Genomic DNA, 26,618 nt, shown 5'->3' with positions numbered 1-26,618 from the left:
CGACTTTGAATTTTCGTTCGGTACGCCTGCACTTTATCGCGTCTCGTTATAACGGATCTCACTGTAGATCGTTGTCTCGATGGAAAAATAAAAAAGAAAAAGATTTTTATTCTATATTTTCGACTTCTTTTTTCGCGTAGAATCACCACCTTTCCGCTTGTATCACTAGTTACCAACCAACCTGTATATGTAACACGTGCTTCATTTCTAGAAATTATTTGATCATTTGATTATTTGAAAGAAAGAAATTAACGAATGGCTATTTGATCATCCAGGTAAGAATCAGCTCACCAATGATGGTGAACGGTAGTGTGGTGCAATTACCTGGCCAGGCTCTACAAGCGCAAGGTCTGGCTCTAGCGCCTCTGACGCCGCCGGCGCACGAGCTTGAGCAACCCCATCCGCTTTACGGACAGCCGCACATTCAGGTGCAGCACGGCGTCCTGGTGAAGGCACCACCGGGTGCAGCTTCTCATCTGACGACCCTTTCGCATCCTGGAACACCGCCGGATACTCCTCCGGTCTCAGCGTCGCCCCCACCGTTGCAATTGCATCGGGGCGATCGCGATTCCCGCGATAGAAGTCTGTTTCTTCATTTGCAACAACCTAGCTCCATCGTACAAGACGATATGCAGGCTGGTGAGGGCTTTTGCAGACAGCCCGGAGTCATGGGTTGGTTGACGCAGTCCCTGAGGCAGGAACCGCTCGACCTCAGGCCTCACTGCCCTCAAGAACAAACACCGGAACCTCATCACGAGGCTTGGCCCTCCGCACCCATGCACCATCATTTTCAAGACCCGCAACACCTGCAGCGTCACACCAAGCATACAGGTGAGTGTAGGTAGAGTTTAGATATTTCCGGGGCTTTCGAACGAGGCAGTCTGGTTACTTTTCCGTAACGAAACGCGATTTTGAGCGTTCGAAACATGGTAGATCTCTGAGAGAGATGGATTTCGTTGTTAACTCTTCCGCGTTTCTCTTGAACCATTTTTTTTTATTATATTGTATTTCTCTACTGTTAGAACGTTTATTAAAGTCGAGGGAAGTAAGGAGGAATCGTCGTTGATGCGCGTGAACTCTCGTTTCAGTTTCACGCTGAAGATTTTCTCGAAACATCAAAAGTCTTGCCCTTGGTTGAAACAAAAACGGCATTGATATATTTTAAATTTTAAAAATTAACAATTTTTTAATGTACCGAGTCGTTGTATGTTTGTCGGTTTGTATGCAGTGTTATAGGATATATATGTCGGAGATGAAAGGACACCGGAGCCTTCCCTCTGGAACTTCGGGAAAATCCGTAAAATTGTAATTAAAGCTTACAGTTGTAATTAAACAATTTGCCGTCATTCTACCCAATGGTACTTGTTTGCGATTTGTGATAATAAACTTGGGCTCAAGGCGATCATCAGCCGCCGAACGTAGCCGCGGTCAACGGGACGGGCGCTTCATCTAACAAAGGTATGGAGCGATAGTATGGCCCCCGTTAAAAGAAATACCCATAGAGATACCTGACAGTAAAACATTCCAACGGTTCCTTCGGACAATGAATACCAGATGTTGAGGCCACCTACACGGCACAAGTGCAGTTAGCCTGAGGACCCGCTATAAAACCTGAGGTTTTTGGTAATTAAGATTGTTCAAACGGACAGGCAGCCTTTCTCCCAAATTGACCAATTGACAGCAACGTCAATTTCCCTTACTTTCGGAACGAGGGCTATACTCGACGAATCCGATGATCTCGTGTTCTTAGACACACCCCATCATAGTTTTCCTCGGTGGCATCATCGGGATGAAAATTCATTCTTTCTTGCGATCTCATCGATGAAGAGAGTAGCGCCTTACGATCTGTGAGTATTGTGTGAGCAAGTATATCTATCCTCCCGTTGACCGTGGATTCGTTATCGAACCTAAGACCAACGTCACTAGTATCGCCAGTGCCCAACCACCGCGGTTGATCGTCGAATCGGTAGTATCCATACTCGTGTTACCAGGCCGTGTCTTCGTTATAACACAGCGATGGCCAATTCCAATGAAGATCTAGCAAACGCTCACAACCCTATTCCTGACGATTCTCCGACATACATATAGTTAGCAGGATATAATATCTGTATGGATAACCATGGGAAAAAATAAATCAAATTTTGGACAGCATTTTTTTACTATTAGAAGTAAGATGGATCGCTGAAACGAAAGTTATATCGTTTTATTAAATGTGATTATAGTCGTTGTAGCATACAATAGTCGTGGGTTAGAATCGCAACTACATGTTACGTTAAAGTATATTTTATGACAATACAAATGCCTGAAACAACGGAGTGATATTACTTCATCTGAGCACTTGAAGAATTAGTATTTTTAGAGAAATTAAAAAGCTGATCGTCGCGTCGAAAATTTTCTTAAAATTCCTAAATCTATCTTATTGCAACGACTGTAAAAGATAGTACCGATGCATTATGTTTATCTCTGTTAGAGTTTCATCTCTACGCGAATTATCCTACTCGTTGGCTGCGCAAACTTTCTGCTCATATCATAATCCTAACATATCCTCTTGAAAGTGATTTTTGTATTTTTATTTTGTGAGACAAAGCACGTGCTAAATACACTTTAGCTTGAAATTTTTGGCTACTGTGAGCCATTGGCGCGATGAATTAGCATTAGATTGAAATCGTTGGTACATCAACGTACCTACTTTTCATTTGTCGTAACATTGAAACGATCGACTGGCTTTTAAAGGATTAGAAGATCACAAATTGAGCGAGAATTCTCAGTTGCATGTGGTTGATATAAGGATAGGTAATTAACTGCTTTGAATTATGTTTATTGAATTACAAAATAGCGAAAGATTTATTAGAGAAAGGTGTAAGGATATTCTAAATGTCGCATCTAAATTTAGAATGATAGATCTGATCAATCCAATCGACCCCTGCAATTCGCGTGTAATTTTAGACTAAGCTTAAAGTCATCGTTCTTGATAAGAATAACAATGATATGATTCCGAGTTTGTTTAAATTTCTTACTAACGCGTTAAAAGATACAACAACAAATTCTGGCAAAAGTGAAAACGTGTACAGGAGATCAACTGCAAAGTATAATAACAACGTAAGATCGTGCCACGTCTAACAACATGTTTCAAACATTGGCCACGCAATTACAAATTGTAATCATGATCATGCGTCTGTTTGATTCCTTGCCGTCTTATATCAAATAAAACAAATATTGGGTTGACAACTAAGTGATTGCGGATTTTGTCATTGGGTGGTAATGACAAAATGACCGATTTGTGATGGAATTGTAGAGGATTGATAAAACGCTAACGAGAACTTGCTGTTGTAACCCGTCAAATATATTCGAAATAAATGAAATAAATATAGACAATGTCCAAAATCGTTCGTACAAACGTATTCGCAAAGACAGTGTATGATCGTTCGCAGATAACTCGTAGATATTGATGGATAACTCGTACGACTCGTGAAACATTAGGTGGTAATGACAAAATCCGCAATTACTTAGTTATCAAGCCAATATAATGTATGTACACGTATCTTTTTGTGTTATAGTTTGATTGAATAGAGATAAATACGTCAAGATGGATTCGTTATTGGGTAAAATATATAAAAAGAAATACAGACGAATTATGTAATATTTAACGATAACTTATAAAGTACGAACCTTTTGTTGAAATAAAATGTCAAACGTGACTTGTTCTTTGCGACATACAGCCAAGAGTTTCAAATCTTTCGCAACTTAAACACTAGAACTACAGATAGTTAAGACGAAGCTATTTCTATCAAAACCAGTGAAAATGACTGGTCTTTGAAAAATACGTAATAAGAGAATATTTTTATATTTCTTGATTTATTATTTTCTTACAGAAGCAATTCCATGTTATGGTATTTTTGGTATTATTAATCCATCTGGGACTATGATCCTTAAACGAGGGTTGACATATTTATAAAATTGTAGAAAATTGTAGAAAATCGTAGAATAGAATTTTGATTGCTGTGATATTTCTAGCGTTAGCATCTAGCGATCTAGCGATCGATCCGGAATTTTCCTGATATCTGATATCATCATATTAAATGGTACGCGGTAAAAATTTTAAAAACGTGTGAGAAGTTGTAGAAAGCGAGGAAACTGGCTAATTGAGGTTCGATAAACAGATCGCAGGACCCTTTTACACTTTGACGAATAATTTTGACTGCTATTGGTATAAGTAGCCTTGATACAAAATTATTTTCAGTTTGAATACATAAAAAACAAAATAAAATTCATTATATTATTCTTTTAGTTATCGTTGCGAAAGTTATTACATCATTGTGAAAAAAATATAACACGAAGTAGAAATTTTAAAATAAAATCGTAAAACCAGTCAATTTGATTGGTGTGGTAGTTCTAGTGTTAACCATCATTATCGCGATTACTTTTACTATGCAGAACAAAGGTGTGAATGTATACTTAAATGTATACTTAATGTATACTTAAAACATTTTAAGTATACGGCAGACAGAGACGATGTTCATTTTACGATTACCTATCTTGAAAGTTTTTCGATTCGACGACGCTGCAATTTAAAAAATGTCCACAATGTAACGAAATTCGAATTTTCATCGTGAAAGCGAAACGAAAAAGCAATTCCGTAAAGTAGCCGGAAAATTAAGAAATTTCGCTTCTATGTTATTACCTACCGGTAGGTTTATACTACCAGCTGTGGAGAAAGGTTTTCCGTGCTTTCAGTTTTACGTTCGACTTACATTCGATTTTTGTGAACGAAACATATTTCATTTCTGAAAATCGAAGTATCTCCGATTACTAAAATATCTTCCGTTGATACGAATGGCTTCGTTTCCATTTCTCAATCCTTTTAATTCGGGAATTCTCGCTATTTTTGCATCTCCAACTTCATACGATTGATTCGCGATTAGAATCAAGATCTTTTTGGGAAGATTTCTAACACTTTTTAAGTACCACACGTACCTTGGCATTGTCGTTGAGAGTAGGACACGTTGTTTCTATAGATTTAGCGTTGTTTCTGTTTTCACTGAAACGCAAACAGGTTGCAGCGTTAAACGGCATTTATTAAAAAAATGCGCTATTTAAATAATTAAATGTCAGTACAATAGACACGTGAAAGGACGATGAAACATTTGGATTGAAAGCGACGAAGCTAAAGTTTTGAAACAGTGAAAGTGTTAAAATATGGAAACGATTGAACACGGAGAGTAGAGTGACAGGTTGTTGCAATTGGATATTTTTGTAGCTTTCTACTTTCCCACTAATTTCGCTGGTGCGATCGTTAGTGAACAGTCGGCAAGCAATAATTGATACGAAACGTCGAACAGATATAAATTTAAGATTATACCGATAATCGTTCCATCGATGTTCTAGCGTGTCACGTTAAATCAGAATATATCTTTAGATGCTCCTTCATTGTGCTACTTACACGACTATAATCAAAAAGAACCCACTTTCGAGTATTTCGTCAAATACGTTGGTCGTTCTTAATCGTCTCGCGCAGAGATCTCGCGGTGCAACGTTGTTCAACGAAAGTCTCCAACCATTGGCTTGGCAACTAAGTGATTGCGGATTTTGTCAATACCACCTAATGACAAAATCCGCAATCATTTAGTTGCAAAGCCGATAGACCTCACAACGAGTGTGTCTTCTCACGAGATGTTTCCACGCTTTCGCGAATTCAAGCGTAACGTTTCGGTTCACCACGCGCCTAATTTACGAGTAGCCACCAACGAGTCACGTAAAGTATGTTACGCATTTAAAGGCAAATTTTCCGCACGCGAGACGACATTCGGTTTCGAATACTGGAAAATCGGCGTGCCAAACGTCTCTCGATGAGAAGGGGTTAATAAGGAGGCACGAAATGGTTTATCCTTTAGAAAGAAGAAGACTGGAAGTCGGCAAATATTGTTGTCGCAGGTGGATACATCACGATGTCAGGCCACATAGAATACTATGGGAGTACGGGAACAGGCGGCGGGATGCTTCCCGCGGGCGGAAGTGGAATGTCGGGAATGGAAGACAGCATGCAGGGCATACAGATGCAACCGGGAAGACCGATGAGCGTTTGTTCAGTGAGTTCTTGCGCCGCTGGTGGCTCGACTCCACCGCACAGAGGCAATGTCCTTTACCAGAATTGCGGGAGTAACAATCCCCAGGAAGAACTCATGAACGACGAGCTGCTCATGTCGCTTTCCGTACGCGAATTGAACAAACGCCTTCATGGTTGCCCGCGGGAAGAGGTGAGTCAGGTCTCTTACATTTTTAACGACACTTTCGCATAGGTAATGCCTCGCTTTCGTTTCATTCACAATTTTCAGTTCGCCACTCGTTTGCTCCGCGTGTTTCTACCTTTTGCGATTCTTTTTCCTATGGTAGAACTTTGATTATTACGGCAATACGAATCGAAGGAACGACCGATCAATGGGAAACTTCAGCATGATTATTTCGTCAGACAATTCAGAAAATAAGAATAAGAAGCGAAAGAAATTGTCGTGTTTTTATTCAAAGATATTCTTTAACACGTTTTTTCGCGTTAACTGTCTTTCCCTCGACATTTGCTATTGATAATCGTCAGGAAAACGTTTTCCAGCTATCCAAAGATCGTTTAGTCTTGAAGAAGCGCGTCGAACTGTCTGGCAAAATTGATATTGATATCTGTAAGACAGTTCGAAATAAATGATCCTCTCTCGTACGAGGACAAAGTTATTCGAGTATCCGAAGAGAGCGCGAAATGATCAGTGCGAATAATCAGGTTCTACCGTATACAAATTTCTTTATCGCGGAGTTGGTACGATTTCTTGCAAACTGTTTGCGCTTATTGGCCGTAACGATGATGGATTATTTAACGATAGCGATTAAGATGAATGGATTCGAAGAGAATTTTTTGGCGAAATCGCGAAATACATAGAATTTTCCTACTTAGATAACTACGTGTGAAGTAAGCGTGAATTGGTATATTGGTATCTATGTATTATCCATGACTGTAGTAGAACGAACTGTTTGTTGATTAGACGCGCGAGTTGTCGTTGTTCGCGATGTTAGTGTCCTTTCGTTTTTTAACTTCTTTTTATACACGATTTTTAAAATTAGTATTCAGCTGGAGAAGTTTTCTCAAATCATTTCTACAGTAATTTCGATTCACCTTGTACGAGATGATCTACATATTATTAGCGATATTTGAATTCTAAAACAGTTTTTGCGTAGTTATACGATACATTAAATATATTCTCTTTTAGTTATACGTAGCATGCGAAGAATTGAAAAATTTTTCCCGTCCCTTCGATATAGAAACGTAGGATTCGTTTGAAAAAATTAACATTTATACGCAAGTAACACATTGATGCTTTAATTAGAATCTACCTTGACACGCAACCACGATACATCATTTTAATTAACGTATTTCGCGAATCTGTCGTCCGAGGAAATGACGAGCTAGCTCGTCGTTCGTATATTTTAGGGATAGTAAATTATACGACGAAGCAACATTAAATAATTATATTTCTATCGAAAGCATATTGTCACGTTTACCTTCGCGACGAACGAAACAAAGTAATTCGACTTTGTTAATTTTAAATTTCCAAATAAGAAAACTCCGTACTCGGATTACGGACGAACTCTAACGTGGACAACTATGTTTCTTGCAAAAATTTGTTACCTTCTATCGAAAATATCACGAAATCGCTGTGGATCCCTGTTCTTTGGATATTTTTACGTTGACGGTAAACAAGTTACGTAAAAGTAAAGCTTCAAGCTTCTTTTTACGCTGTTTGCATGACCAGCGTATTAATTGCCCCCACGTACGGGTTAATTAACGAAATAATACAGAACCATACCAATTCACCTCTTACGACACTCTTATCCTCACGACTTTCCATCGAATTTGTTGGTAAAACGGATCTCCCTGTTCTACAAAGGTGGTGCGTCTGAAGCAAAAGCGGCGAACCTTGAAGAATCGTGGTTACGCTCAGAATTGCCGTAGCAAACGATTGCAACAACGACACGACCTCGAGACGACAAATCGCAATCTGCAGAATGAACTTCAGCGAATGAAGATCGAGATGGCTCGGCTCCAGCAAGAACGTGATCTTTTCAAACAAAGATGGGATATCCTTAGAACGCGACAGAGCCATACTCATAATCACAGCCACAATCATCATCAGCAACAGGCGTCGCAGCAGCAGCAGCAGCAGCAGCAGCAACAACAACAACAACAGCAAGCGCAATCGCAACAGCCGCAGCCGCAGCAGCATCAATCCCAAAATCAACAACAGCAACAACAACAACCGCCTCCGCAACAGCAACATCAACCAGCGCCTGCGAGTCCAGAAGTTTATCTGTGACATCGACAGCGCCGAGGAGGCGCTTGCTGGACCTGAACAGACATCCGTCGTGCGCTCGTTGTACGAGATTCTCGATCGGTGAGTAGCGACTATTATTTTTCTTTCTACTTCGAGCAAAGTAAGAGAGCTGTGCAGTTTGTCTGAGTTTTCGCGGGACGGATATTCGAAGGATTAGGATACGAAGCGAATTCTTCGTAATGCCTCTTCCGTTTTTAAGGTCCTGCGAGGACGAGCGACTTTTTCACGCTGCCTTTTCTCTGCCAGCTCTGCGTCGTGTGTCTGTCTTCGTTGTTTTTAACCGAGAAAACGAAGGAAAACACGCAGCGAGGACGCAGCGTGAAAAAATCGCTCGTTCGCGCCGCATCTAAAGGGGATTTTCGTTTTAACGTAGCGTATTGTGTTAGGATATTACTTGCGGATATTTATGCAAATCTATATCTTTGTAGCGACGATTAATCCTTAAAGGCAATCGTCGAAGGAAATCGCGTTAATTCTCTCGCGGATTTTTTATCTTCCAGTTGTAGTGCGCATTTTTCGTTAGTTTAAAGATCAACGAAATCAAACAGATCAAACGTTTTACTCTGATCCAATGTCGGGCAAAGAATAGAAAAATTATCGTTTGCAATAGTTACGATAATATAATCTTACAAGAAACCGATATTAAAACAAAATTTCAGAGGGTTTAAAAAACGAAACGTAGGCAGATTTTTGTTTCACGTAATAAACATCATCGCGATTATTGTACTCTGGTTATATCATAGATTTTTGTATAAATATCGTGTTTATTCTGCTTAGTCTTATACCTTCGATGAAATATTCAATAATTGCATAAAAATCCGCAATTTAGTTTATTATTATTTGAACAACGTACGTATTTAAAGTAACCCTTTTCAGTATTGTTGATGTTCCGATAACAATCGTTTTCTTAGAATTATGGTGTTCCAAGGTCTTTTTATTCGAGTTCCTGAAGGATACTTGGACTATAATATTTTTGTCACTTTAATAATAACGATATTTATATTATTACCGTGAATGTTTCAAGATTTCAATTCAGTTTTGTTATTTAAGTTTTCGGAATAACTAATTGAGAATTGTAAATGTAATTCCATAGCGTTTACTCGATCGAATGAACTTTTCCTAGTTTTCTATATGATGTTAGGTATACGCACATGCATACAGTTTACGCATTAGATACAGAGTTCTTTCTAATTTGATATCTTATACTTTGTTTTCTATTTGTTACTCGTTACAGTTGGTTTGACATCTTCTTCATTTTTAACAGTAATATTGTTTCTTTAGATTCTTGGACGTTCCATCTACCTATTTGTATATTTCGTAACAAAACGAAGACATCGGTTCTCGTATTTTTGTCAAGAACAATGCAAAACGATCGTTCGAATAGGATTAAAGCTGTCCTTTAGATTTTCCATCGGATCAACTTGTAATCTCTGCGTAAATCCTCATATTATAACGAAAATCCTTTCGGCTTTACGTCTCTCCAGAAATATATTCAGAATCTCGATCTTCGTAAACTACACTGCAATGTTTATTTATTTTCTTTATTCCAATTATTTTCCGCCGCGTAGTATTCACGGAAGAAACATTCTATTTTCCAAGAACGTAAGTTAAAAGCCAGAAGTCTTATGGAATTCGTGATTTCAAAGAGTTTCTTTCTTTTTTCTACTTCCATTATCCTTCGTTCAATTCGTTTCAAAAAGTGACATTATTTCTGCCTGAAAGAAGGCGGTCGAATATCGAAGACAACCGAAGAATAGTTGATAGTTATTTGCAAAATGATCGATCTTACCGATCTTCAATGACCTTGAAATACGCTATCAACGTCTTTTCCCGTACAACTTCTCCCCGCGCGTGTTAACGTTGCTCGATTTTAATTTCCGCGATATTCGCGAAAAACCAGTTCAATATACCTTGCGATTATTTTGATCAATTTGCTTCCATTTGGCACAGAAGGACGTGCTAACTTATTTTCTACGATCATTCTCGACTCACGTAAGAAAGAAAACTCAGTGGATTGAATTTGGGTTAGATGATTATCGTTTGACGGTGTCGACGATATAACAAATTCATATGTTGAGTAATAAGAGCGATACAAGTCATAGTAAGTCTCGTATTATATTATTGTTATTCAAAATTGGCAACACTATATTTGAAAAAACGGGACTGTTCGATGATTAAAATCATCGTACGTCGTGGAAACAGAAACTTTGGCGAATATCTCGGAGAGTAAAGCCGAGCGACGGTAACACGTACAGGGAAAAGTTGTTGCGAATGTCGAACCTGACAATATATTTCAAGATTATTGGAATCGGCGAGTTGGTCCGCTCCGTGACCAAACGATTGCTTTAGAACGAAATAATTGTTTTTAGCTCGGGAAGTGAAATCATAACGATGATCTTTTCCCAAAACTTTGTTCACAGTGACATACCTGTGCGCGTGGGACTGAAAGACAAAGAACCAGACGAACAACCGGGTATATCCTTCGAGAAACAACGTTTGTTTCCTTCCTCTTTTCAATCGAGTCTCAAGTCTTAGGCACGTTTTTAAGCTCGTCTACGTGTATATAGCGTTCAGTTCTCCTTCCTTTTCTTTGTATGTATAGCTTTGTTAAACGACGTGAAAAAAAGAAAAGAAGAGCCTTGACTGTTAAAACCAACTTTGTAAATCGTGTATGGAATTAGCAGCGCAGCTAAGCTGTCGTTAGACTAAAGGTAATTAGATCTATTCTCATAGGTATAGAAATATATCGCTCGCGGTAGGCTGGACGTCTTTGCCAAATATTCTACCGAAAAGAAGAAGAAGAAGAAGAAGAAGGAGAAAAGAAAGAAACGGGATAAAGAAAAGAGAAGGAAATATAAGCGAACTTCGTGGAAGCGCGAAAAAGGAGAGAGGCAAGGATGAAGCTTAAAGTCAGAGGTCTAGCGTTCACGAGGTTCATCCTTTTCTTTGTTATTTAACTTTTAGCCAAACCATAATACCATTGACACGTTTGTCACGAATGATCGGTTTGGATAACCTTCGTTACCGCTTATTATCATCTATTATACGTATTTCGTGTTTGTAATATTAATTCTCCATTGGTATCCTTGGATCATAGTTTTTCGCATTTTTCATATTTTGTTATCGTTGTTCGCATTGGGTTACTTAATTTTAAGTTGCTTAGCTCTACGTAGTGAATATGTTTTATTTTACAAATTCAATCGCCCTATCGTAAAGGAATTTGTTACGTTGGAGGAGAGCATGACAGAATCGTTGCCGATTTCTAGTCTCAATTTATTTCATTTTACAGATTTTCAGGCATAGTTTCTCTTACGAGATAAAATTAAACGTTCGGGAAGCTATTAACGTTCGTCCATCAACCTGTGAAACAGAGAATACAGAATAAGATTAAAGATCGGGAAATTAAGTAACCTGACTAAAAGCGTTCCGGTTATCTATGGTTCAACGGTATCATTTAAGAATTGATACATCATATAGATCGTGATACATTCAACATCATTCGTTGCGTTAACTGTTCAAGCTCCGAGATAACTCGATTTTTAGACGTCGCATAGTTTCTTACGAATATCATAGAAAGAAGCATAGAGCAACGTTGTTTACGAGTGGAGCCCCTTGCAAGCTCCGATCCTCTTCGTACGTCCTTATAAGAAAAAGGCAGTTGACATTTTTAACACGACCTCCTTGTTTTTCTACCTCGGTTTTAAACAGAAGGCGACACGCCACAGCGATGGGAATCCGTTTTATACGAGATGCGAGAAGGCTCGACCAGTACCAGCTTTTACAGTTTGGTGTTGACGAATCGCTATCCGTTTCCATCGTTCCTCATCGCTCTCTTCGTTTATAATAATTTTTATATTTAAATAGTTACTTGCGTGGAGTATAATAGCGTAATCGAATTTTCGAGATCGAGTTGCGCGTTGCCACGATATCCAGGATCGTGGAATTTATCAGCAGAACCACGGTCCTGGAAATTTGTACCGGATACTTTCGTGCCAATACCCACGAACCTATTTAGAAAATGGCCAAATTCTTTTGGCCGATCTTTGGCCGAGATTGCTTAACCCTCTGACAATCGAAGACTGGGTCAATCTTGTCTCGTGTAGATATTTCACGTTCGTTACCTTCTAATCGTACGATACATTTAGAAATTATAGTTCTACCGAATTGCGATGGAACTTCGTTTATACAAGTAACCTTCAACTTCCGATATCCGAACTTGAAAGCTTAGCTAGTATGCGAACTGTGGTCCAGCCACAGTCTTCCATTACGTTCAAACGTGTATTCTTGTAACGGAGTTTATACGGAGAATAAATTGTACGCTGGAAACGTGGGACAGTGGGACGCGATACAGAAACGACTGGTCAGCTGCCTGTTTCTACGTATCAGGATCCTTGCGTGCAGTTCAGCCAGGTAACGTTACAGGTGAAATTCTACAAGCCACGAGTTACAGATTTTTCTCGATTAACGGCAACGGGTTTGACGATAAATGAAATTGTACGTGTAAATGTTAGGAATCGCAAGCCGGCAGAACGTTCCGTTCGACGTAACATCGCGATAAGAAAGAAGTTTATAAACCTAGGATTAATAGGTTGTCAGCTGGTTAATATCATTTGTTAGCAAATTATCGTGCACGAAAGCCTTTTTTCTCTTCGTTATCTAAACTGATAAGAAAGACCGAAGACGATAGCTAGAGAATTCGTTGTCAGTCCTCTAAACTATCTTGGGTTCCCAACCTGCTCGGATAAACGAAGTTCTAGCGATCACCGATACGAACGATTTTATTTTCCAAGCAAATTTCGTTATTACTGTGCTATGGACTTTTACGAACTTACGTGAAACGTAAAGTTGTAAATATATATATAAAAGGTTGAAAGTAACGCAATTCTTAGTACGTAGGCGAGAAGGACATCTATTCAATCTCTGTTTCTCTTTGATCGATTTTTGTTTCAACGGTATAAATTAAAATATGCTGCGCTAATAGCAACGATGATCCAGTCTTTGTTAGACAAGGGTTGATCGACGAGTAAACGGTAATGGAGAAATCATCGTGCATCCTTATGAACGATTATCTTTTATCTTCATTTATCCTTATCGCGAAAGGAGAAGCTTACACGTTCTCTTTCATCTGGTTTCGACGTTCCACGGTGCGAAATCCCGATTCAAATCGTGTCGCAGAGGTCGCTTCGTCTAATTAATAGAATTCGCTTCGATTATATTAGCGTCTACGAGCATGTTCGATCGTGTAGCGCGAATGGGACGAACGTGCGTTTTCAACGGGGTTCGACGGAGAAGGAGAACCCAAGGATCTCAAGAAAATGCGTAAGAACGCGTGCCGATACATTTTCGTACCGACACCTACGGGAACAGTGATATCAATTTTAGTAATTATGGCACAAAATGATCTGTATACGGTAGATCTATAAATTATTAGTCGACTCTTAGGTTTGATTTTAGGGGGATCGTTAGACGAGAAGAAGAGGGGCTACGATGTAATCGTTTGCGTTGCACAGCGGCGTAAATTTTGTTGCCACGAATTCCTGGCCGATTACGAACTAACAATTCCTAGTAATCACGCATGATAGCGAATAATTGTCATACGATATATCTGAGAATTGAAATTTTCGAAGAAGCAGCAGCTTTCCTTTCGTTTTCTTTTAACGTGATCATGCGGTTGTGAAGATGCGAAAGTATCAGATTTGATACAAAAATTACGCCACTGTCATATCGAATGACATATGAATATACTATATATATATTATTGTTTTGTCGTGGTTGGATTACGTTGGGTCGTTTCTGTCGACCGAGAATGTTTCCGATTCGACTTAAAAATGTTTTAATTCCCGTTACATCGTCTCATGTGTACATAAAATAATTATTATACTTCTTATTATAAATAAACGTCGATATCGACAGTTTCAGATACGTTTGGCTGTCTTTTTCCTCTGACTTTTTAATTATCATTCTATCCTTTTCCCCAGACACGTTATCCTCTTCGTTTGAATAAAGAAAAAAAACAACGAGACAACGGGTTTTCATAGTTCGTATAGCCAATCGAGAGGAAATTTTTCCACAGTTTTCTTTAACTCTCAACCGGTACGTACACGTTGTCGTATCGCAATTTCGATTATTTCATTTTATTAGTTTACGCCATCGAAACAGTTCGATGGTCTTTGTCGCGTAAAATACGAAGTACAAGTCGTGATCGATTATTCCGAATTTAAGTAATTTTTCTTTGTCAATTGAAACTGTCGCGATCGTTTACGATTCGATCGATTAAACTACCACTCGTCACTAATTATTTATCTTGGCGTTATCTTAAAAAATGTATCGTTACGCAATTTTGAATTTTGAATTTTCAATTTCAACCTGAGAGCTACGAATGTAAATGTTTCTCGTGTTAATTTCGCAGAAATACGCATTACGCAAATCATTCCCTGAAACTTCCGAATTTTTATAACTCGCAAAGCTTCCGAACGTTTCCAATTGCCTCACACGAAAGTAGTCCATCTTGCGAATTATTTCGAAATTACGAATTTCGTTATACGGGATAGGACGTACGTGCATATTAATTCGTAACGATCGAATGATTTCAGTGGCATTAATGATACCAAAAAATGTGGTCAACGACGCGCTGGAAAAGATGTTATACCTGCCTTTAAAAAAATAACAGTGAGCTAGAAATCTCGTTGAAATGTCCACGTACAGAGGTATAAATTAACGAGAATCAATCGTACGTTGTTCGAAAAACCTTCAACTTTATTCTATCAAAGTTCCAGTTCATCCTGCTTTACCAATAACTAGAAAATATCCAATTGTCGCGCTTTGTGTCTTTCACCGTCGTACAGAACGTAGAGTAGTTCTGCCGAGGATAATATTTTACGTCGTTTTAGTCGAACATAGCTCCTCGTACTTATATCGATCGACGCAACAGCAAAGAAATAAACGAATAAAATCGCTTAATTAAACTGGACGAGGAAGCAAGCAGAAGGAAAAAGAGGAAAGGCCGACGAAGAAAGACTATGGAACGAAAAGTTCTGGTTAGCGGAGGTCCGCATTTCGCGTGGTTCTAGGTGTAACATGCAATGTGCAGGCTCAGCGTTTCATTTGAGAGGCAGGCACGAGCATTGGGTATGGAATCCCCTTCGTTCTTTTATGCACCAACAAACCTTCTCCCATCTATCTCTTTCTTTGCCATTCTCATTAACCTTACTAGCTTCTTCGAGCAACAAATATTTGCAACACGTGCAACTGCCAGTTTCGAATTACGATGAAATCGATGCGACGACAAAGCTGAGAAATATTTTGCTCGAAATAAAACTTTTTCTTTCTCGCTTCTTTTCTTTGTTGGGGTAACTGCCTTCCTCTTAAATAAAATCATCGCACGACGCGTATAATCGCTGATGTTTCTATTGAGAAATTTGTCGATGATCGTCGTCGACGAATCGTTGAACAGTTTCAAGCGATAGATAAAGTAACTTGGATAGATTTATCGTGGAACGTTGTTGTGAAAATTTTACGCTGAAAAATTATGTTCGTAATGTGGATGATCTTCGTATAATAAATTTGGAATAGAATTAAATGGATATTTTTTTGCTGTAATGTATATACGCAGGTAGAATTCAGAACTTTCAAACTGTTTTAGATTTTCTGTATCGTTTCGTTCGAGCTATAGAGTATCTACATTGCGATAGATAAGTCAGTATAGAAAAATCTGATAAAATATTTATTTCAGTCTATATATGTAGACTACCATATGCAGATGATTATGCAATTGTGGCAAGTATAGATATGGAAAAATGTACAAGCATCGACAGAAAAATGTAAAAAATATCAAAGGTAAATACAGTTATCTGCTTATATGTTACAATGTTTAGGATATAAGTCATACTTTTATTTAAGTTTCACTTTCTTATCGATGTTTTTAAACATACGAATTTGCGTAAACATCCACAGCGCTCGTATCGGTCATTTCTTACACATTCGCCAGACAAATCCTCTAAATAAAACTACATTCTATTTTTCCCCCCAATAGAATGGTAAATTTGTCGTAACGCGTGAAACATTCGCACGATTTTCAAACATCTGTATCCGATCCAATTGATCGCGAATTACGATCGTGGGGATTTTTCAAATATACCAGCGAAATAGATCTACGACGAATATCGATATCGAGTGTATTTCCTAGTTAAATAGTCGAGTTATCGTGAAGTTTTATTTTTCAACTACAAAGAAGCAAAGTTTCGTTCAACAGTCGTTGTAATTAGCAATTTTAATTATTATCAATTAATTAGTAAAATCAAATATTTCGTTGCAACGTTTAATATTTGTCGTATCTGTTCTTCTCCTGTATTGGCGTATCGTCGAGATATTCGTCGATAATTTTATATAAAACGATCGAAATCGGAATGATCGATAATTTAAAACGGGAAATTCGTCGAAAGCGAGGTTTTCTTGCCGGGTTCTGGTCTCGAAAAACGCGAAACATTGGCACGCGTTTTCATGAACGGACGCGGCCCCGTCGTTCTCGCTTCCCTCACTTTATTTGCAACGCCGTTTCTGCTGACACCGCCGCTCCACGATGAATCCATCGAGATGGAACGTCGGTAAACAAAACGTTCACCTCTTTCGGTGAAACCCGCAGCTCCGTGTGGAGCGGAACGATTCATAAGACCGTGCACCGTGTACAGTGTACACACACACACACACACGCACACACACACATATTCGAGAAATCACGAGTACGAATGATTCGGCTCTATAAATGTACATATATAACCTCGGCGTTGAATTGTAATGAGTTGAATTGTAATGAGTTGAATTAGTAATGTATAATTACGTGGTAGATCGCGAGTAGTACGATGGTGAAATTTTTCTACGCGCATCATTTTTTAAGTACCTCTGCCTTTTTTCTGCGTTATTGGGTAAGATTTTTTTTTTGAAAACAGAGCTGTTTGTTTTACGTAGAATTCTTCGACCTAAATTCGAAGCTGTTTGTTACGATAATGTGTAGAATATTACAGCATAATCAACTAAATATCAATTAAACGAGTTAGATTAGATTAGATCAGTAGATTGCTTTAGGAATGAATTAATTAAGGAAGAGATATTTATACTCGGTAATCGTCGGTAGCGTGTACTTACGATATATTTACAAATATTAAGCGGGGAGAGATTAAAAAAAAATTGATATACACGTACATACACGGTGTGTCTAAAAAATCGCAACAACGTTCTATCGTCGAGAAATTTCTTTCGAATGTAGCTATATTTTGACGATATCGTATTCGTGGTAGTTTTCAACGCCAAGTATTTTGTTAAATACGTCTGCAACGTCGTGCTTGTCACCTGATCGTGATTTGTATGATTTTTCCATATCGCGTGGACCAATATATGATAGGATTTTTAAGCAGATGAATTTTTATGGACAAAATACCTACATATTTTTATTGTTGTTACATAGTTGGGTTATTCTCCGTAGTAGAAAATATTAAATTAGAGGCAAAAGCTATCAAACTACTTTCCAGCTCCTACAAAACGTACCTTGTCAACTGAAACATACTCTGCTTCCTGCATACCTGGACTCTAAGCTACTCAACAGAGGAAATCTTGTCAAAATCTGTTCAGTAGTATCTACGACAAATATTTTAAAAATTAGTTTCTTGCACTCTATAGCTCGTGACTCGCTCCTGGACGACAGTTCTGTTTTCTTTTCTTTCTCATTCAATGTACAGACACGATCTCTCTACTGTTTTATTATACGTATAGATATAAATCGTAATAGTGTAATATAACCGGTATCGACGTACGAGATTACTAATACGAATGCCATACGTTCAGAGATGTGAAAAATCAGTCGTGTTTCCAGTGGCTGTCAACCAGGAAGGTGGATAAAGTTCTAACGAGGATTTAACTAACTTGTCCGCAGGGGTCGCTTGACAATGGGCTTGTCTTCGACCCTCGGCGACACCGACGACCCTCTGAACAGACGTCGCTCGTCACACTGACAGATTGACTGATCGCTACTTTCAGCAACCTTCGTCGTCCTGATATCCCGTCCTAGTTGTTAGCGTTGAAACACTCGTAATAACGCTATAACGCGTTTAACTCACGATCGAGGATAGTAAAACTGACGCGATCACGTTTACACGCGTTCAACATCTATAATATCGTATCGTAACGATCTCGTAGAAAATAGAATAGTAATTTCGATCCGAAGAAGTGTTCGGAATTTTGAGTGAGAATTTTCGTACGGAGAATCAGCAACGTAGAAGGACAGTTCATCGACAGACTTCGTACCGTACGGGTGAAATACTTCACTCTCAACAAGATCCTACCACCGCCGTGTTCATAACGTCACACTTTACTTTTATACAAGTGCAAATACAGTGCTAGATTACTCTAACACTCGATCTATTAAACGTCCTTCACCTTGAGCGTTAAGTCATTCGAGGTACGCGATATCGACCGATCGGTTTGACCTGTTCGGTTGCTCTTCGGTCGATAATTCGCAACAAGAAGATTCTTTTAATTTTTGTAAGTTTCGTTCAATCGTAGTTCAGTTCGAACATAGTTTAGATAGCGATACATCTAACGTAGAGTGACCTGTTTAGATTGTACGCAGAACTTGCACCGACGCAACACGCGTTGAAGTTCCAAAGCTGCGACAACGAGAACGAGCGACCGCGTAATTTCTGCGCCGCCTCTTCCAAACGTCAAATACAATCTCCATTCGCGAACAAAACATCGTTAACGTGCCATAAAGCCAGGAAATTTATTCAATGCGGTGTCCAGCGATGCCCGCATCGCCATTCCTATACGACGAACGCGATTCCTGCCGTGGCATTGTTAAAGTAAAGAAAGCTCGCGAAGGAACGACTTGGTCGAACGTGTCAGCATCCACGTATACACGTGCATCTAGCATCGTTTTCGAGCAGAGATAAGGAGCCGGAGCGGCTGCGAGGCTCGTTTCACGGCTCGAGTTTCACGAGTTTTATAACTCTTTCGAACGCGTTATAAAGGTTTCGAGCACCCAGCCAGTTGGCAAGCGATAGCTTAAAAAAGTAGTGAACGTCGAACGAGGCGCATAGGTGGGTCCTACGATTGGTTGGGTATCGGATGAAGCGGATGGACAGGCGACGCGAGGGTGAATCGTTGGTACGAAGGACGAGCCGTGGAGAGGGACGAAAAAGGAGGCTGTGGAACGAGTTAGAGGTGAGACGAGCTTTATTGTCGAGTCACGCCGGCATCGTGGCCTATCTCTATCTCCCGTCGTCACCCTTTGCGCCGGCCTTCCTCTGTGACACCCCTTACCGCGTGACGTAGACGCGCCACACTCTTCGATGTACGTACGGTTCTTCGTGTACGTAACGTAATGGACGTTTTCCGTACGTGCACCATCTCGTTCACCTACCTTTCGCATCTAGTATGTCAGTAAATCGTAGATAAACAGTGGCAAGCGTGCAGCCAGCTGCCGAAGAGTGACAGGGCCGGGAATGAAGAAGCTTTCAGAAACCACTACTATGGTCTTGGTTGCATGTTTCGTCGATCTTTCTTCGTTCGCGCGTACTTTTTTATTTTCGTCGTACGATCGTGTCACGAGATTCGAACAACGCGTGGCGAAAGATAGCGAGGAATATCTTCGGTTTACGAATACGACAAGTGGAGCGAGTCCTGGAGCGAACTGTTCTCTTGCTTACGGCCATCGTTCGCATTCCTTCGTGCGATTGATAACGCGGTTACTAATTATCGCACACGGTACGCGTACTCGTATAACAGTGGCGAGACTTTTGCGCTTTTGTTTCTATGTCGCGACGTGGCTTGATGTCGTTCGATTGATCGTAGAGGTACAGCAATGTGCCAAACTATGGAACAAGGAGTACAAGTAAAATATTCTTAGTTACGTTCCGTGCTATTGTCTCTTGGATGATCGATACGAAGATAGGATTTTTAGAGACATTCGGATGAGAAGAGAAATTGCACGCAGATGCTTCTTTCCAAGAGAAAATGCATAAATTGTTAGGAAACGAACCAAGTACGTATATCGGTGAGCGAAGCTTTGCCTATGTTTAAGACGATATCCAAGTAAACTTCACTGATCGTGTTTAGTACATAAAAGTAACGGTATATGATAACGGTGCCTATGTAAAAATACAAACGTACAAGATAAAGTACTACAAGCGTAAACGCACGAAAGCATAACAGTATGAACCACTGAGATCTACCAAACGGAATCCGCGATACTTGCATCGTCAATTCCTCGAACGTTCTTTTCCCTCCGATTTCCCTTGCGTGCGAGAAAGGTTCTCGAGAGAAATATACTCGTCGTTTGCTTCGTTTTAATGAAAACAAACCAATTTTGGTTCTAGCACCTGCACGCTCGAATACGATATAACCAAAGCAAAGATATTATTAGATCCAAAGGTAAAAACGAGTTGACTCGCGTCCCGGTTGGCAGATTAAAATACGTTCGTAACATCAGAAATCGTCACATCCATCTCGTATGGAGCGAGGCGGCGCACGGACGTTCAAGATGTCCGAAAGACGAAGACCAAGCTCGATGTTAAAATCTTGGCCGTCAAGCAGGATCAGCAGGGGCAAGGTGAACGAAATGAAAAGGATAAATCAATCGGTTCTTCTCATTTCGTCTAGCAGCTTTAAGCTGGTGACGTCACGTTTACTCTCACCGCGTACAGAAGGTGGAGAAAGGGAAGATTTGGCGACGCCAGCATCTTTCGCTTCTGATGACGGTGTAGGTTCGCGGTGGTTGATGACGCGGCACATAGGTTATATCCGTACCTACGTATAGCCGTGTGTATATACGTACACACGAAGGAATAAGCGTTTATAGATGTCGGTGCATGGACACACGACGACCGTCACCACGCGACGGTCACACACGATCCATATTCACCGAATAAACGAATGAACGAAACCCACACTAGAACGCGGAACTAAGGAGATCACGAAAACGGCCACCTTGACCCACTCTCATAGACGCCGAACGGCTGATAGACGATCCGATGCTTATATCGAATTTTTCATCGCTGCCAACCGCTACGCGATTTTAAACAGTCGGTCCACCTGGTTAACAGCTAAATACTTGGAAACGTGTAAATATCGCTGACGATAGTCGGCAAATAGCCGATCGACACTCGCTGCTGGATGCTTTCATACGATCTCAGACGATCGCTTTTGCACGATCTTTGGTCATCGACGTTCTTCGGTTCTTTCCATTCTGAGATCTTGGCTCGTCGACCGGCCTCGTGTATCGTATCTAGCGGAGAGAAGCGTAACGATGAAACGAATTAGAAGAACTTCGGTAAGTAACGATCGAAGATCACAGGGGGAAATACGATAAATCACATCCTTTGGGTTTTATAAGGAAACGATTGAGAATTTAATACTCCGAGATAGCGTTTTTCTTTTCGTTAATTCTGGCACTAAATACGTACTTTTGGCATCCCTTTGAACGTTCAAGAGAGAACGTCGAATAAGATCAGATATAGCGTTGTTTTTTTACCATTTAAGTTTAGAGATACAGATGCGAACAATTTCTTTGTAATTTCGACTCGTGGATAACTTTCTCGTTAATGAAAAATTGCGAAAGGAAACCTTCTAAAGTGCAAAATAAAATTATTTTAATTGTCTGGTTTGCGATAGAAAACGCGTAAAACCTAGCTAACCGGATACTTTTGTGCCGCGTATCGTTCTCTGGAAATGTTCGAAGGGCGAATCAGAGTATAGTAACTTTTTACTGTATTTCCTATCGTATCTCGATGAAATCGCAACGTTTTGTTAATGGAGGTAGTGTAATGACCCTGAAGAATGTCACCCTGACCCAGTCGGACAGTTGGGTCGTCAAACAGAATCGATACTCGCTAATCAGATCAAACCACCCTTCTTCTACCTCCTGGATGACCACATACACAACCGTGAGTCTTACTTGCGAATACTTTAAACTCCTTCTGTCTTTGGACACGTTGATTCTTTTTTAAAAAAAACGAACCTTCGTTAAGCGTATCGTATCACTGCTATTACTTTCAAAGTATTTTTAATATCCGAAATACGAGTATGTACAGGTACTGTAAATTGTGAAAAACGATTGATACATTTACGTACGTACGTACTTCATTGGCATAAAATGTATCCTCAGTTTTTTATAGAATTTAAGGGATTTTCGATCAACTTTTAATTTGTCGAATCTATTATTTATTAAATTTGGTGAAAATTTATTTATCACGCGTAAACTACACTGCCAGTTCGCGCTACACAGATGTTTCATAAAATTTGAAAAATCTCCAGTTCTATATTCATCGTTTAGAAATTGATTAAATTATTTTTCTCTTTATTCCCAGTTCTACGAACTCTAATCTTAACTCTAAATTTTCGTTACAGGCTTATTTAAAAAAGTTACAAAAACTGACCCTCTACCTTTTTTCTTCGCGATTACTAGCCACAATTTCTCCAAAATTTGTTCTTGCACGTCGTCTAATAGACTAATTCTTCCAACTTCTAAAAAAAATTCCAATTATTCGTTTCAATTTAACAAAAGCTATCCTCTTTCAAAGAGTGCACGAATATTAATGGCAGCCACTGTATATTAATTCTTTTACCAACCAATGACCGATCCAAAATGAACCGGAAGTAAATCGCAAGACAATCAACGTAATAGACTATTTGTCAATGCGAACCTCGACCGTACGTATCGTACGCTTCCAAAAGAATAGAACAAACGACAGATATCGTTCGCTTCTGTCCTTGTCCGATCGATATTCTTTATTCCTCGTGCTTGGTCGTTGCGTGAAACATACGCTGGACCTTACGGCCGTCTTCCGCCCGTAAAGGGGACGAGGGGATGACTAGTTCCTTCCTAGGCGTACACCAACGGTGATTTAGTGAGATCCGATCTGCAAGTGGAGACCAGAGACCGATCAGTTGGACCATAAATATTAGGCGTTTTTTTCCACGCATACAGAGACGCGTGTGCCACGTTTGTTCCTCTTTTTCCTGCCGCAGGAGTAAAAGTAACCATCTGACCACGGCAGTCGAAAGCTTAGCGATCACCGGCTCTACCGTCAGGTCTTTTTTTACCTCAGATCTCTTTCAATTCCACGGGACACTGAGAATTTATCCTTTGCACTGCTGATAACCCTTTCGGTGTTTCCTGTCGTCCTTGGTCGACGGTGGTAAAAAATATGACTTGGAAGGTTTCGATGTTATCGGATCGACTCTCGGACGTGCGATCTGTTTGATAGAATTACTCGATACCGCGATATCAAACGCGATACGCGGAAACATTATACGCAATTTATATTCATATCTTTGCATATTATCTATGTGGAAATTTTTCATAAATGAATATCCACAGTCTGGATGTAGTTATAGAACTGCAAATAAATAGAACATAATAAGAAATATAATCGTAACTCCGCTTCTTAACGCTTATTTCATAGAACACCGATATCTTTGGAATCATTTTATCGATACATTTCGCGTGCTCCATTTTGCGTTTGTCTGTTATATAATTTTTTGTCTTTTTTACATATTACTTCGTACTTTTATACGAAGAATCATATAAAATTTAACATACCAAAGGACACTATTATCATTTGATATCTCTCTTTCGCAGAATTTACCATTTTTACAAGCCAACGTTCGTTCGAAGGTAGATATTCGCACCTAAATCGCAAGACTACGTTGTACGATTCGATATTTCGACTTTGGCGTTTCAGGAAAAATCCCGACAGCTTCGTTGAGATGTACGTATGTAGGTTGGAGACAAAAAGGAAGCAGCGACTAAACGAGACAGAGTCTAGAAGAGGGCTGTTTAATTTCTCGAAGCTCCAAGCAACCCCCTTTAGCTACTTATCAATTATAGTTATTATAGGACGTTTGGCAAATGAGGAGCAAGGGTGGTGGTAATAGGTGGCCCGTTTCCGAGGCGCTAGCTTAACTACACTTTTATAGCGCTTCTCGACTTTAAACGGATAATTTTTATCCGCTAAGCCTCCGCCGTGGATTCCAACCCCCGACCAACTGCCGTCACGGGGAACGGAGGGGATAACTATACCGCCCTCGATGTCCCGAGCGACCCCTCGTAAAATTAAGTCAAACAGCTACGGGGTGCCGGCACTCGTTTTTCCCCGTTCCTGTTAAGAGGAGCACACCGAGGCGCTGCTGGTTGCCGCAACCAGAAAGAAGGGTGAGGCTTCAATTGCTCGGGGTGACGTTGATGACGCCCCGCCAAAAGTCACCCGGTGGAATTCTCAAGAAATTATATATTTTTTGCGATCATAATTTCTAGGAAAAGTTAGGAGAAAGGAGAAATTTTTTGGGGCAACTTTTAATAGAGCTTTGGTGGAATCTTTTTAGTGGAAAACTCATTTCATTGTATCGTCTAGCATTTTACCAAATATCCTACTGGACAAATTGTAAAATGTAAATAAATAAATAATAAAAAATTGTATCGTCTATTGGCGTTCGTTGTTATTTAATAATAACAGTTATTATTCGCGAAATTGCTCATAGCGGAGTAAATCGTAGAATCTCGTTTTTCAGTTTATGTTATTCTATTTTATCGAGTAATTATATCGTTTAACCGATATTATCTTCTTCGTAAGGGGTAAGAAATTATAGATACGTTTGATAGATAGAAAGGCTGAAGAACGTAGAGAACTCCCTTTCTTTAAGAACCTTTTTTTTCAAAGACTCGAGTTTATTGAATTTCTACAACCGTAGGATAAATTTTGAGTGTAAGTTGGGTAAAGAAACTCTGAATTTTCTCCGTTTGAGAGATCCTTTCCTACGACGATTTTACGGATGATCTTTTTTTAAGGAAATTTCATTGCATTGGCTTAAAAGAATATTCACTTTCTCAAAATTATTATACAATCTCGATGCCATTTACGAAAACATTCCCGCTCTAATGTGTAATAAGAATACCATTTTCTCTTAGGGAAAGCATAAATACGATATAAAAACGTATTATTTTATTTATTTATTTATTTATTTACTTAGTCCATACCTTTCGGCTTTGGACGACTTTCGGTTTACATCTCTTATATAATTTCATTACATCATATATGTATCTCTTACACTAGCTCTTCTATAACTATATACAACTGTTTATACTTAACTACTGCACCTTGCTTGATCTATCTCTATGTACTCACTTATAACTAACACTTATAACTAGATGCTGTTTCCGTCTTTGGCTTTTATAAAAACGTATTATACATTCCATACGTATCATCTCTGGCGCATCATCAAAAAATAAAAAATTGCTACGAGTAATCTTCTTCGAATAAAGAAATTTCAACTGTTGTTCCTTTGTAACATATCTATACGCATAATCAAAATTGCCTAGCTTCCTTGATTTTATACGTACGATGGATAGATAAGGTACAAAAGAGACGAAGAAAATCTCTTGTTTAAAATACGCCTAATAAATAACTGGTGGAGAATAATAATTGTAAAAAAAGAGTTGGCGAGCATCGATTTTCAACCCTTGAGGCTCGATGAACTTGGAGTCAGAGGAACATCGCTACGATGCAATGCGAACGTTCTTCCCCGTCCGGTCAAATGGAATTACTTTTATCGTCGTGGCAGACGACGAATTCGATTCACGGTCGTTCATGCGAGTCACAGAGCTCAGGGAGGATCGGCGCGCGGCCGTTGCGCGCCGCGTTTCGCTAAAGGCAGATTTGATCGTGTTTTCCGGCATTACGCCGTGCAAAACTCCTTCCTTCCTTCTTTGCCTCCGCGTGCATCAATCACCAGTCATCAGCGTGATTGACGAGTGATATCGTTAACGGTTTTAAGACCCCCCTGGAAGATCGTGCGATCCACCAGATGATCTCGTTAAACGTCACCCTTGCACGTGCTTCCACCTTCTATTTTTATTTTCCGATCTTACGCCATCCGATCTTACCGCATTTAGCAATATGATATAACATATTTAGTAATATAAAACGTAACTGTGCTTGGAACAGGCAGTTTGGTAGACGTTAGAAGATACAGAGTGTCTGGCTTTAAGCGAGACGTTTGAACTACTTTTTCCATCGTCGAAGATTAAAGGAACGAAGTGTTTCGATTTCAACGAGTGTATCCGATAGACTATGTCGTATAGACGAGAAATGTTCATCACGCGAGCGTATCTCTGTGGTAATTATCGTACAAGGCGATACATCTGTGCGACGAAGATATACAAATTGGTACTCTTTTGCATATCATTTATCTTTTAATTAT

General features: G+C 39.5%; 1 protein-coding gene across 3 annotated transcripts in view; it reads left to right on the top strand.

Moving 5' to 3' along the window:
- The window catches only part of LOC117233263 (histone-lysine N-methyltransferase 2D-like), a 79,403-nt gene that overhangs the window by 4,426 nt on the left and 48,359 nt on the right, over positions 1-26,618 (top strand). Inside the window, exons 2-5 of one of the 3 annotated variants that reach the window (XM_033493389.1) lie at positions 276-831; positions 5,932-6,263; positions 7,929-8,432; positions 10,793-14,294. In XM_033493389.1, the coding sequence (XP_033349280.1) occupies positions 276-831; positions 5,932-6,263; positions 7,929-8,354 (1,314 nt within the window). In that variant the 3' untranslated portion in view covers positions 8,355-8,432; positions 10,793-14,294. Of the gene's footprint in view, positions 1-275; positions 832-5,931; positions 6,264-7,928; positions 8,433-10,792; positions 14,295-26,618 lie in introns of those variants that run through there. The other 2 variants (XM_033493391.1, XM_033493390.1) reach the window with 2 other exon arrangements.

The sequence above is a fragment of the Bombus vosnesenskii genome, unplaced genomic scaffold (assembly GCF_011952255.1).
Source record: "Bombus vosnesenskii isolate JDL3184/JDL3185 unplaced genomic scaffold, Bvos_JDL3184-5_v1.1 scf7180000013295, whole genome shotgun sequence".
Lineage (NCBI taxonomy): Eukaryota > Metazoa > Arthropoda > Insecta > Hymenoptera > Apidae > Bombus > Bombus vosnesenskii.
The sequence above is the reverse complement of the archived record's forward strand: the minus strand, read 5'-3'. Positions and strand labels throughout refer to the sequence as shown.